This window comes from Leptonychotes weddellii, chromosome 1 (assembly GCF_054177405.1).
Source record: "Leptonychotes weddellii isolate Sample4059 chromosome 1, ASM5417740v2, whole genome shotgun sequence".
In the NCBI taxonomy this organism is placed as follows: domain Eukaryota; kingdom Metazoa; phylum Chordata; class Mammalia; order Carnivora; family Phocidae; genus Leptonychotes; species Leptonychotes weddellii.
In genome coordinates, this window is record NC_138369.1 from 74018406 (window position 1) to 74031784 (window position 13379).

Consider the following 13379-nt stretch of genomic DNA (forward strand, 5'->3'; position numbering starts at 1 on the left):
CTCTGGGTGCCCGCGGAGAAAACCCAGCCGGGCCGCAGGCACTAATAAAAGGACTCTATTCTGCCACTCAGGGCTTTGTGTGGCGCCAAAGCTTGTCCTAGTTGCCATGGCTACTGTCTGATTGTGGCGGGTTTGTCACAGTGCTTGATAAAGTGGGAAGGTTATTCTTGATAGGCCCAAGTAATCATAACCTCGCAAAGCTTGAGAGTGTGGATTTAACACTTTTTTCCTTCCTTCTTGAAATGGGGAATGCAGGGATGGGGGCTGGGTTGTCAGCATAAAGCAGCCCCAGCAGGTGGTGAGGGCCAGGCCCAGCACGAAGGATACCTCCGGGCCGGTGTGGAAGGGAGTTCCCCTTGTGGCCAGGGGGCTGGACAGATAGGGGTGTCACTTGGGTCATCTGCCGTCCCTAGGCCTGAGCGGGGGCTTCAGAGAAAGCGTCAGAATGGGGGCCCCTCCTGACCCTACCGTCAAGTGATTATACTTGTATGGCTCTCTCCTTTCCTCCTTTCCCTTCCTGCTCCCGCCTCTTATTTAGGCCTCTTCCTTTCTTCCCCCTCCTTAGCCTGCCTGTCCTTTACCTTCCCTTACACCTTCCTCACCCCAATTCCCTTACAGAGCTGGGCCTTTCAGAGCCCTCTACTTTCCCTTCTCAGATGGAGAAGGATGGGCAAGGTTAGCTCTGAGGTAACACAACTGATTGAATTTGGCCACAGAATTGGACTCTTCTGTCATCAGAAGAGACCTAATTGAGGGGCACCTGGGTGGCGCCGTCGGTTGAACATCCGACTCTTGGTTTTGGCTCGGGTCGTGATCTCAGGGTCATAAGATGGAGCCCCGCGTCTGGCTCTAGGCTCCGCACGGAGTCTGCTTAAGACTCTCTTTCTCCCCCTGTCCCGCCCTGCCGCCCCTCAAATAAATAAATATGTACATCTTGAAAAAGAGAAGAGACCTAATTGATTACCCAGGCAGTGCTTCTCCGACTTGTGCATCAGAACTACTGAGAAGGTTCTTTCAAACAGATTCAGGGCCCACCCACAGTTTTCTGATCTGATAGGTCTCGGCAGGGTCCCAAGACTCTGCATTTCTAACAAGCCCCCAGGTGATGCCAATGCTGCTGGCTGGGGGACCACACTTTGAGAACCACTGTCATAGGCCAAGGCTTATTTTTTATAGTTGAGGAAACAGGCTCCCAAAGGATGAATTACTTGCCAGGAGTTCAGGCAACTTGGTAGCCGTGCTGGGATGGGTGCCCAGCGATAGGGGTTTTAAAAGCCATTTGAAGTGGGAAGGCTCATCTCTCTTCCAGCCCGCTAGCCCAGAGCAGCCAGATGAGCTGGTTCTATTCCCAAAAAGCCTCTAGCAGCACAACCACTCACACCTATGGTCCCCTTGTGAGCTGTGCCACTCCCAAGTGAAGCCCACCTTCCTTGGTGCTCTGGGCCCAGTGTGAGCTGTTGTACATGCTGGGGTTCTCCCCCTGGAATGCCCCTTCCCCGGCTCCACCTGTCAAATACCTACCCAGCCCTTGGGCCCCAGGAAGCCTGCCTTGACCACGGCTGGCATCCTTCCTCTTCTGCTGACCTTCAAAGCCTCGTGGCCCTGCCCGTAGGCCATTTTGTATTCCCATTACTTGCATGTCTGTGCTGTTGCCCCTGCTGGCTGTGAACTGTGGCAGCAGGACTGTGCCTTCCTTCACCTTTGTACCCGCCACTGCAGAACGCTCGCTGACTAGCCTTGGTTGGCAGGGCTCTGGACACCTGTTGGAGATTTTCTGTAGTTCTGAAGCCAGCCTCATGGAGATGGAGAATCCGTAGACAGCAGGCAGGGTGGGGGCTGTACTTCCAGTGTCCGCCAGGAGCCCCGAGGAAGAAATGAGGCCCGCTGCAGTGAGAGAGCATGACGCGGAACCCGGGGCGGTGCCCTGCAGTACGCTGCCCTCCCGTCGGGAGCACAACTGAGTTTCTAAGTTGAAAGGCACGTCAGAGCCCCCGGCACACACGCACGCACTGATTTGAAATAAAACACAGGCAGCACTCATTAGCCCGTTCGTGTCCAGCTGTGTAATGCAGGTGAAGCTCCCCGTGTGTGTGTGTGTGTGTGTGTGTGTGTGTGTGTACGTGGCCGTTCGTGTCCAGCTGTGTAATGCAGGTGAAGCTCCCCGTGTGTGTGTGTGTGTGTGTGTGTACGTGGGTACACGTCTGTCTTGCTGCCATGGCTGGATGCGAACAACGTGATCATTTTTGAAATGTAATCTAACTCCCCACCACACCCTCCGAAATCTTCAGTGTGTTGTCATCTGCCCTAAAAGCAGCTCTGAGGCCAGGTGATTGTGCTTATCCAGAGAGACTCACAGGAGGCTATTTGTCCACACAAGAATACAATTAAATTAATGCATTAATCCTTTGGCTCTAATTCCTTGCCGGCTGCACAGCCTGAGTCCAGGCCCAGAAAGAAATCCCACGTTGGCAGTTTGGCTCTGAAGTCCGCGAGCGTCAGAGGAGCGGACCTCCGGGCTGCAGGGCGCGCCCCGCCTCTTTCCTGCTCTGTCGCCTCGGCCCAGTCCCCCCTCGGTGTTGACTTGGGGCAGCCGCAGCCCTCACAGTGGCTTTTCTCCCCCAGGGTGTCGAGGTGCAGACCGACTACGTGCCCCTGCTGAACTCCCTGGCAGCCTATGGCTGGCAGCTCACCTGTGTGCTACCAACCCCCGTCGTCAAGACTACCAGGTAACAACGAGCACCATCATCAACATCGTTATGCAACACCTACTCTGGGCTGCGCACTTCATGCACATAATTTATTTAGTCCTGTGACAAGCCTCTGAGGCTGGAGTGGTTACCAGACTTTCCAGCTGGAAAGTAGCGGAGCTGGGATTTCAGATTCTTAACCACCAACCCACAGGGTACTCCCCCTGCACCCTCTTCCCACATGGGGAGCCTTGGCTAGTGAATCGTGACTGCCAGGCATGTCAAAGATGAGCCTCCTGGGTTGAGGGGGTCCAGGGCTCTCAGGTACAAAAGAAATTGAGCCCCTACTATGTGTCCTGTGTGGGCCTGGGTAGGTACCTTGCATGTAAAATTTCATTTAGTCCTCGAAAAAAATCCTACAAGGTGGAATCTTTAATAAACCTATTTTACAGCTGAGGAACGTATGGCCAGGGAGGTTGACAGAGTCACCCAAGATCACGGCCCTGGTCAATAGTCCCACAAAGAGGATGTAAAGACCTGCAGTCTTGGCCCTGGCTTGTGGCACTCCTTATGGTTTCACATTTAGGGGCGTTTGTCCACCTTAGCTCGGCCCACCATCCCTTGACCTCGTGGGCGTGTGCCCGTCATACCAACCCTGAAAGGCCTTCCATCCGTATTTCGGGTTTATCTAAACGAATCCTCCTAACTATGCTGTGGGGTTATAGGCATAGGTATGAATTCCCATTTTATAGATGAGAAAACTGAGGCTCAGAGAGGCTCTGTCACATAACTGAGGCCACACAGCCAGTAAGTGGCAGAACTGGGATTAGAACCTCAGTCTCCAGAGTCAGGTGCTCCTCCCACGCAGGCAGCCTTCTCACCGACCTGCAGGGATGCCCCCTCCCATGGCCCCCTGTATTCCACCTTCCCCGAGTCCTCTTGCATGCTCACCATTGCGGGGTGATGGCCAGCATGAGGCGAGGCTGGTGATCTGGGGGAACAGCAGGGTGGTGCAGCAGCAGAGCCCAAACTGAGGGTGGAGAATGATGGGGACGATCCGTGCCTTTCTGGGTCCCTCCATGAGGCCGTCTGGGCTCTCAAGTGTCTCCCTCCTGACACTGGGCCACAGCGGGTCTGCACACTCCCGCCACCAGTGTGCAGCCACCTTTGGGCCCCGGGCCATTGGGAGCCTCCAAGCTGCCTCACAGCCGAGACTTCTGTGGGTATGGGGTGATGCGGAGGGGTGGAAAGAACCCTGGATTTGGGACCTGCAGACTTGAACCCAAGTCCAGACCCTTCCACTTGCTAACTGTCCATCCTGGTCAAGTCCTAGAGCTTCTCTGAATCCGTTTCCTTGTCCGTAAGTTGGAGGAATGCCTGCTCCATGACCCACTCCCAAGGACAAGAGTCACGATGAGAATGGATTTGAATGTGAAGCCCCAGCTCGTTTTGAGCTCTCTAAACCCAGAGAGTACAGACAGGTGTCTCTGTCTCCCTCTCAGATCTCATACCTGCTCAGTAATGCCCCCTAACCCTCCGCTTCCCTGTGCCATGCATGCCGCCTCGGGGTGGAGTGGAGATCGCATGGAACCAGGCAGGTTTGAGCTCGAATCCTCACCGTGTGATCCCAAGCCTGCTCCTTAAATGACTTTCTGTCTCCTGTCTTTACAGACAGGCCATGGTCCCACTCCCTGGAGCTCTGTGGTTGAGGCTTAAATGAGCCATGATGTGTGAAATCATCCAGCCCAGCCCCAGCACAAAATATGTTCATTTTCTCCCCGCCGCCCTTCCCTCTGACATTCCTTGCAGTGGCACTTGCCTCAGCAGAGAAGACAGTGATCTCCTTCACAAATATTTCTGCCATCTTTAAAGGCAGCTCTGTGGGGGCCGAGGGGAAAGTGCACTCACTGTGCCAGAAAAATGAGCAGCGCTCCTGAGCTCCCCTCCCCTGTGCCTGCAGGAGCTAGGCTGCCTCAGGCCCCCGCGAGGGTGGCCACACCCCGGTGCTCAGCCAGCCTTCTGCAGAGGCTGATGGGCAGGCTCACCACCTCTGCTGGGCCCGTCTGACCTCTCCTTGGCTCATTACCAAAGACAGATTTGGAAGAGGTCTTCCACCTCTTGAGATTCACTGAAGAAGCCAGTTTATCATCATTTGGCCAAGATGCCAGCTATTATTTCACATGGAGGGAAAGGGGAGCTTCCAGCTATGAAGCTGGCTTGGCAGAGATGCCCACAAAGCTTTGGTTGAGCCCCTAGCAGAGCCCCCGGGAGGCAAGGGCGGGGATGGCCTGGGTTGGGGAGAGTGCTTCTTGATTTCTGACCTCTCACTGTTTGGTGGCAGCTTCCTTTCTGTGGGTGCTCAGCCTCAGCAGCCTTAGGGATGGTCGGACACATCGGCGAGGTTTGGGGCTCCCCCGGGGGGAACAGCTCATTCTCAGCTCCGAATGTGTTACAGGGAGGGGAATGTATCCACCAAGCAGATTGTCTTTCTTCAGAGACCGTGCCTACCTCAGAAAGTCAAGAAGAAGGAATCAAAGGTAAGCGACCTTGATTGCCTTCCTCAGTTTTCTTCACAGGGCTCCATCTGCAGCTGGATTTTCTATAGCAGTTGAGTGGGCAGCCAGCTCCAACTTCCAAGGGCTCTCAGAGGAACACCTGAGCCCCTTGGCAAACGGAATCACACCTGAGGCTGCCGAAAACAGATGGGAGTGCTGGGGGTGCCGGGGGGGTCTTGTAGAGCAGAGTAGAACCGTTCTGTCGGACACTCACGTAGACCAGATATCCCCACTGAACTAAAAATGGGGGGCATGAAGTCAGCTGCCCTCTGACCCGGGGGTGCGATGGCTTGAGTTTGTGCCCAGCTTCTCTGCATCTTAATCTCATGACAAGCTCTGGTTGCATCCTGTTGGATCCCTCGGGACATTAGAAGTTTGGTGATCTTGGCACAGAGACCCGGCCAGATCTCCTTCTTGGCATGCCCCGACCCGAAGGCCTCTCAGTGACAGTGGCTGGTATGGACGGAGGCCAGGCTGCCCTGGGGGGTGCCGGGGGCCTTCCTCCCCTCACTGGACGGCACACGACCAGGCTTGGAAAACACAGTCGTGCCAAGAGACTGTGGCCCGCTCTGAGATATTTCCCCACATTTCCGGAAGTCAAACCCAAGTCCTTCCCTTGAGTTAGATGACTTTGCAGCTGGTGGGTGATTCTCCTGTGGGCGAGTCACCATTTGCTCGGGAAGAGATGAGGGAGTCTGGGGAACTTATGAAAGCCCAAGTCAGGTGTCACCTGAAGCCAGCCTGAGCCGCCTTTGATGGCCAAGACAGCGCTCTCTTGCAGAGCCTGATGCACCTGCTCCTCTCCTCATGCTTGGCCCCTCCCCATACTCCCCTCTTAGCCCCTCATGTTGTCTGGACACGGAGCCTGGACAGGAGCAACAAGCAAGTGAACAGATTGTAGCAGCCCCTCGCCAGCCGGCAAACCCAGGGTGGGGAGGGGGGGGCTCCTGGGAGGAACGCCAAGGATATGGCGACCTGAAGCCAGATGGTGTAGAATGCAGAGGAAGGTCTCTGTCTCAGCTCCAAGATGCTAATGTGACAGGTGCCAGCAGCAGAGGGCCAGAAGGCAACCGCTGAAGTCACCATTAACCACCAGGGGCAGTCAGCCACCGGCTGGAAGATGGATCTTCCCGGGACCACTGTTAGCGGCAGCTTGGCCCTAGGCTCCTGGGGACTGCGTGCATTCACAGTGACGTTCAGCAACAGCACTGGCCAGGCTGCCATCAGACGCCAGAACACACCCGCTCTGCCTTTAATAAAGAGAAGGAGGCCACGCTGACGTGGGGTTTGATTTTGGTACGAAGGCTGTGCGGCTCCCGGAGGAGGACAAGCAGGAGATCTTAGAGGTAGTGTTTTAAAGCTGCTGTAAGGAGGTGGACCGACTTCCCTCAGGGAAAATCGAGAGGATGGGGTCGTCTATTTGCTGATGGGTAGACCCTTCCAACCGCAATCAGCTGTACTAAAGCGAGTGGCTGTTTTCTCCTTATTTATCTCCTGCCCATTCATAGGGTTGGCTCCTGTCGAGCACAGGTTTCCTGTGTGACCTGGAGAGGTCACCTCGCTCACTGGTGGAGTCCCAGAGAGGGGGACTTTACAGCCAGATGGCTTGTCTCCCTCTCCCCGTCCTGGCCGATGGCTCTGCCGCTGACTCAGGTTGGCAGCCTGCTCCCACGAGCCATGGGTACCCTGGTGGCCATGACAACGACTCCATCAAGTCCTCACCATGCCTCAGCCCCCGCAGGACTGACACTGTTGACCGCCCTCTGCCTCTTGAAGCACCTCTTTCTCTTGGCTCTGGCCCCACACTGTCCTGGTTTTCCAGCAGGTTGTTCAGACCCAGCCCCGTTTCTCTCTCACTCTTTGGCCTCTTAGAAAATCTCATTCATCCCCGGAATGAGACATCTGACCACCTGAGTTGATGACTCCCACACCTGCATTTTCAGTACTGGAAATCTAGAACAAGGGCACCACCACCATCCAGAGGCACCCACCCACCCAGGGCTCACCCTTGACTCGCCGTCTCCTCGCTGCCACGGTCACTCTATCCTCAAGACCTGTCTATTTTAGGTCCTAGGAGCTTTCTTCCCTCCACTTCTCGCCACCATCCTGTGCCTCCACAACTCTAATCCTCTGGTAACAGGTCTCCCCTTCAAATATGTTCTCCACTAGGAGCCAAGGGAATCTTTTACAAAAGCACACTGAATCGTGTCACCCCACGGCTTAAAATGGTTCTAAAGCGTTGTGTGGTTCTTAAGATAAAGATGGGAGTCTGCACGGGATCCACAAGGCCATGTGTGGTCTGGCCCCTCTTGGTTCTTCTGCCTCCATCCCCATTTTCTGCATTGAAAATGCAGCAACTCCTGCACAGCTACTTCTGTGTCCCTTCTTGCTGCAGGGCCTTTGCTCTGGCTGTGCCCTCTGCCTCAGACTCTCTCTTCCTTTCCTTTGTATGTATGAGTAATGAAACGTGTGAGCCCAGGACATTCGTATTATGTCTGGATTGAAATCTAAGAAAAGGGACCGCAAGGCTGGACCCAAGGACACAGCACGTTGAGGCCTCTTTTAATCAGCAAAGTGGAGAAAATTCTCCCATCAAGACTTCTCAGCATTTGAAAGAAACCTCTTTGTGTGCACGTGAGTGGGGCTTTCAAAGCAAATAATTAAACTCCTTCCAAGGTAATAGATGATTTCTCCCACACCAAAGTCTTCCTTCCAGCTACACTCCTTGAAGTGGAGGCAGGTAACGGACAGTTTTTAAAATGTGGGAATTAAATCCTTTAGCCCTTGCCGACATGGCACTCCGGACCCACACTGCTGGCGAGGGAAGGATTTTTTTCTTTTCCACACTTCTTTCTGACATGGACGGCTAGTGGGAACCTTTCCTGGTGTGGGCGCCAGCGGCGCACCCGGGTGCCACGGACACGCTGGCTGGGGAAGGCCCCGGCATTGGTGCGGGCGGCCTAATTTGTTCACAGGCTCTCCCTGGTACCGCTCCAGATGAGGCAGCGCCTCGTCCTCTCGTCCTCCCGTCCTCCCTCCTCCCGGCTGGGCCGCCTGCCTTTAAGCGTGTGGATGTTACAGACCTCCCCTCGGAGCCTCAGCCCCAAAAGCTGTCACAGTCCCAGGGGTGGCTGTGTCCCTGCTTCCGCTCATCTTGCTTTCTGAGACGTTGCCTTGTGGAGCCTTGGGATCTGGAACAATTGTTGTTTGTTAAAACCCCCAACTGTCCTCCGTTTAAAGGAGAAGGAGAAGGGAGTGGTGAAGGAACTGGGTGTGAGGATGGGAGGGAGGCAAGAAAGGCCCTCCATGAGGGGCAGAGCGGGGGAGCTGCAGGAGGGCAAGGGGTGTCTTTCTCTTAGCTCAGTGCTTCTCAGACTGGGGCCCGTGGACTAGCGGTATGGGCCTTACCTGGGAGTTTGTTAAAAATGCAAAGTTTCCCTCCCCTCCCCAGGTTGCACTGAGTCAGAAACTCTGGGACAGAGTGAGTGATGTGTTTCAGGAGCCCTCTGGATGATTGTGATGCCCACTCAAGTCTGAGGGCCAGTGTTTTCATTAAATAGTGTAGGGTCCTTTCTTGGCTCACCTGTGGACTGCCGTTCAAATTTTATCATTATTGAAATTTTTTTGTTTTTTTAAATGGGCCTGTCAGGGAGGCTTCGGCGTAGATCTTTTTTTAAGTAAGCCAAACCAAAGTATCTTTAATGGCAGTTAAATCTGGATTTCCATTAGCTGACCACTTGGCCTAGCAACTTCACATCATAGTCTGAAAGGTGAGGTGCTTATGTGTTGGGCTGAGCCCTTCCAAAGGTGCCTGTCCTCTCCCTTAGTTTCCTCTCTTCCCTTGCCGCTAGGGCGAGAGCCTAAAGCCTCTCATCCACCAAGAATGAGGTTGTGTGGAGCCAGAGACACCTGTGTCTGAATTCCAGCATGCTCTTTTCTAGCTGTGTGACTTTGGGCAAGTTACTCAATCTCTCTGAACCTCTATGCGCTCATCTATAAAATCATGGTAACCATGACTAGTGAGAGTACTGCTTTGGAGATTCAGGGAAATGGGAGACCTTGCCACAGTGTGAAAGACATGGTAGGCACCTTGGTGTGGGCTTTTTCCTTCCCAGGCAAGTATCTGCAGGCAGTCTGCCTTCACACTCTGGAACATTTTGCTTTCAGATGATACAGACCCTGGGTTTGGGCCCCTGCTGTTTCCCTGCTTCAGGAGAATGCCCCTGGGAGAGAGAGGAGCAGGAAAAGGGAGAGTTGAGTCAGGGCCTCCTCAGTACTTGGCTGCAGGACCCGTGACAGCTGTGGGGGGATTGGGGACCCCCCAGGCAGCAGGGGGAGTGAGTGACATCACCATGGCCCGTGTGAGGAACAGAAGACCGTGTAGTCCTAGAAAGCATGTGGCTTGACAGATTTCCCTGTGGTGACTAAGAAGGACAGAAAACGTTGCCTGGGATAGTTCCCACCAGCTCGGTGCTCACAGCCCCAAATCCTCTGCCCGGCAGCCCGGCGGGTCCCTGGAGAAAGTGGCTGGTGTGTTCTCCTGGTGGATTATATCACATCAACAAAATGTGGTCTTCTACATGAAACTAAGATGGCTGGGCTTCCAGAGGACGCACGGAAGTTCTGCTTCGTTAGCAAGAGCAGTCCCTGGGAGACGAGCTGGGTTTGCTTTAGAATAAGAGTCCAGGATAGAATCGGGCACAGGCCGACTCGTCCACGGTTGTACACTGCTCGACCGCAGGGGGCGCTCTCTGCACCCGCGACAGCAGGAACGGGCCCCAGAGGGGCAGCACAGCCCTGGGGGCAGACGACTATTGGAGAGATCAGGAATGTGAGACTTGGAGAGATTAATAACTTGCCCAAGGACGGACAGCTAACTTTCCTCTGGGATAGTTTGAGCTTCCTCTACCCACGCCCTGAGTTCCAACCACGGGATCCCGGTGCCGCAAGGCAATGCGTCAGATCCCTTAGCAGAGGCTGCCAGGCCGGTGTCTCGAGGCCCCGTACCGTCCGGGCCGGACGCTGCCTTCGGACCTCAGCACCACTGCCGCCGCCCCCAACAGCAACGTCTATGGCCCGTGGGCACTGCCCGATCATGGGGCCTCTTCGTGCCCCGTCTCACCTCATAGCTTCAACATGACCCGTTCTTGCCCAGCTCCGTTACTGACTGGGCAACCTTGTCCTCGCTGAGCCTCTGTTGACCTCCGTCTCATGGGGAAATGCTTAGTTGCCGGGCAGCTCCCCAGGAAGCAGCGTCGGATAGGTTTGGGTGGAGGACATTTTTAGGGGCAGTGCCCCCGGGAACACCTGTGGGGAAAGGAGGGCACAGGAGTGGGCAGGGGGAGAAGCTGGGCCGTGAGGCAGTCACAGCAGTGGCTTTATTAGCCAGCCCCCCCGGGGAACCCTGGAGCCCGGAAAATCCCATTTAAGTTGGCCTGAGTTGGGACAGGGGGGTGGGGCACGCAGCACAGCGCCGGGCCAGCTTCTGTGCCCTTCTAACTCCGGTCATCTGGTAAGAGAATGCAGGCCCAGGGCTTGGTAACCCACAGCCCGCTCAGAATGGAAGCGAGCAGCCAGCGCCGTGGCTCTTACGAGGGGCAGCCCCACGTCTCTTCTCCCATCCTGCTTCTCCAAGTGATAGGATGTCAGGACCTCCTTTCCCAGAGCCAACTGAAAGACATACTCCCTCGTCCCCAGAGACCCCTGAACTTCACATCTGAGATACACCTCATGGAAGGCATCGGGCAGGCTCTTGCCGTGGGTGTGATGTGTTTGGGCCACGATTCAAGTTTGGCACTGGTAATGCTCTGCTTCAGGAACACGGGGAATTGTGTGTCTTGCTCCAAAAAAGTGACATGGGTGCAAATAAAAGCAGACGATCAGGTGAAGCTCTTGGTTCACGGAGACTGCATTTATTTATCCCTCTCCTCTCTGATCCTAGTTCCAGTGGCGATTCTCCCGAGAAGACATGCACAGCAGGCAGATGAGGAAATCCAAAAGTAAAATGAGTGCCAGAGAAAAGCGACAAGCAGAAGAAAACGAGAAGAATTTAGAAGACCAGTTTTCCAAAGCCGGAGACATGGGAAACTGTGTGCCAGGCCTGTGTCAGGAGGACGAGGCCTCCAAGGAGTTGAAGGTCCCCATCCAGGAGGTCACAGAAGGGAAGCAGTGTCCCGACCGGTTCTGCGTGGAGGGCGAGGTTGTGCAAAATGGTCCCGCTGGGCCCTGTAGGGCCCCCGAGGGGGGCTGCACTGGGCACTCCCATTCCGGGGAGGATGCCAGGGAGGGAGGTGCCGGGGAGGTGGCCGCAGAGCCCACCACGGTGGAAGACAATTGAGTCTAGAGCATTGGTGTTGAAAGCCTGATGAGCCGGCAGACCCGAGGCTCCGTGCCGGCATCCGGGTTGGGGGCCAGTTTGCCCCATTGTCCCGTGTTACCCTTTGGCTTGGCCTGACCTCTTCTTGTGAGTTCACCCGGGCCCTCTGAGGGCTGGGTCCCTGACCGTGTTGGTCTCCGCACATCCATTAGAAATGTGTCGTAATGCCCCAGTGTTAGAATACAAGAGGTCAAGTTATTTCTTCATCCGTTTCCCAGTCCCACAGGAGGGACTGGGCCAGCCAGTGCCTGTGTCCACCCCCAGGGCCTCCAGGGAACATTTGAGTCAAGTCCCTCCTTGGGCCTCCCTGGCCACAAACCAAGGCTGTCTGTTATTCCTTCCCTCCCACCCCTACCGCCCTTGCTGGGGCACTGTCCATCCCCTGCTGCTCTCTGCAGTTACTGGGTGATGTGACAACGCCTGGAGGCCATCAGGGGCCCTGCTCCGTCTCAACCCCACAGACCTGCTGCTTCAGCAAAGAAAATGACGGTGGGGAGGGGAGGTGTCCCACCTCCCAGCTTTTCTTGAAGTATTCCCATAGATACTGGTAATCTGGAAATGAAGAGGTAATTCTGTGTGTGCCCCTGCTCTTGCAGAATGTCCGAGAAAGTACTCTGTATTAGTATTAATGCCAAAAACTTTTTTAAGGGTTTTGTACTCAGCACATCGTACGAACACACGTTCTTTCTGTCGTTTCAGGGCAACCCGGCCAGTTGGGAGCCCTTGTTATGTGCTATTTAAATCAGTGTATCATTGGCCAAGTTGTTTCCATGTATGCCATCACGTGTTTATATTGTCCAGAAAGTATTGTTAAGGCTTTAAGTAGATGCAACTGGCAAACGGTGGAGAGAGAATGCCGATTGTCTTGATCCAAACAACAGCCTGTCTCTTCTCTTTCTTGTTTAGTTACTTAAAGCAATAAATCATCTATGAGTTCAGTGCATTCTGAGTCCTGAGTATTGTGTCACAGTGAAAAGTCCTCGCCTGATGTCCGAAGGCTCGGGAAGATTCTGACTCCTGGCAGCATGATGATTTTGGAGAACAAAATGAAGTTCCTGTGCAAAATAGCAGAGCCAGCAAAGCACACTGCTTTCCTGTCATTTGTAGAAAGGTGGGAAGTGGGATTCAGGTGTCACCAGCTAAGGCAGGGCGCAGCCACCTGCCGTGGCCCTGAGGTGAAAGAGACAAACACCGTTTAAAAACAAACAAAAAGCCCTACATCGGTTTCTTTGCATGTTTCCAGACTTTTTTTTTTTTAAGATTTTTTTTTTTTTTAAAGATTTTATTTATTTGTCAGAGAGAGACACAGTGAGAGAGGGAACACAAGCAGGGGGAGTGGGAGAGAGAGAAGCAGGCTTCCCGCCGAGCAGGGAGCCCGATGCGGGGCTCGATCCCAGGACCCTGGGATCATGACCTGAGCCGAAGGCAGACGCTTAACGACTGAGCCACGCAGGCGCCCCTTTAAGATTTTATTTTAGAGAGGGAGAGAGGGCGCACACACGCTAGTGGGGGCAGGGGCAGAGAGAGAGAAAATCCCAAGCAGACTCCCCACTGAGTGTGGAGCAGGATGCAGGGCTCAATCCTAGGACCCAAGGGGTCATGACCTGAGCCGAAATCACCAGTCAGATGCTTAACCGACTGAGCCACCCAGGCGCCTGTTACCAGACTTTTAAGTAAATTATTCCATGAAGCAAGTCTCTTCCTTGTTTGCAAGTTTTGCTAAAATAAACACATTTGTACTATATTTTTATAGGGCAGTAT

General features: G+C 54.4%; 1 protein-coding gene across 1 annotated transcript in view; it reads left to right on the forward strand.

The window, feature by feature from the left end:
• Nucleotides 1–12561, forward strand: part of RFTN1 (raftlin, lipid raft linker 1) — a 194939-nt gene extending 182378 nt beyond the window's left edge. Inside the window, exons 8-10 of the mRNA XM_081826061.1 lie at nucleotides 2623–2726; nucleotides 5143–5224; nucleotides 11184–12561. Of these exons, the coding sequence (XP_081682187.1) occupies nucleotides 2623–2726; nucleotides 5143–5224; nucleotides 11184–11579 (582 nt within the window). The 3' untranslated portion in view covers nucleotides 11580–12561. The remainder of the gene's footprint in view (nucleotides 1–2622; nucleotides 2727–5142; nucleotides 5225–11183) is intronic.
• Nucleotides 12562–13379: the final 818 nt, after the last annotated feature.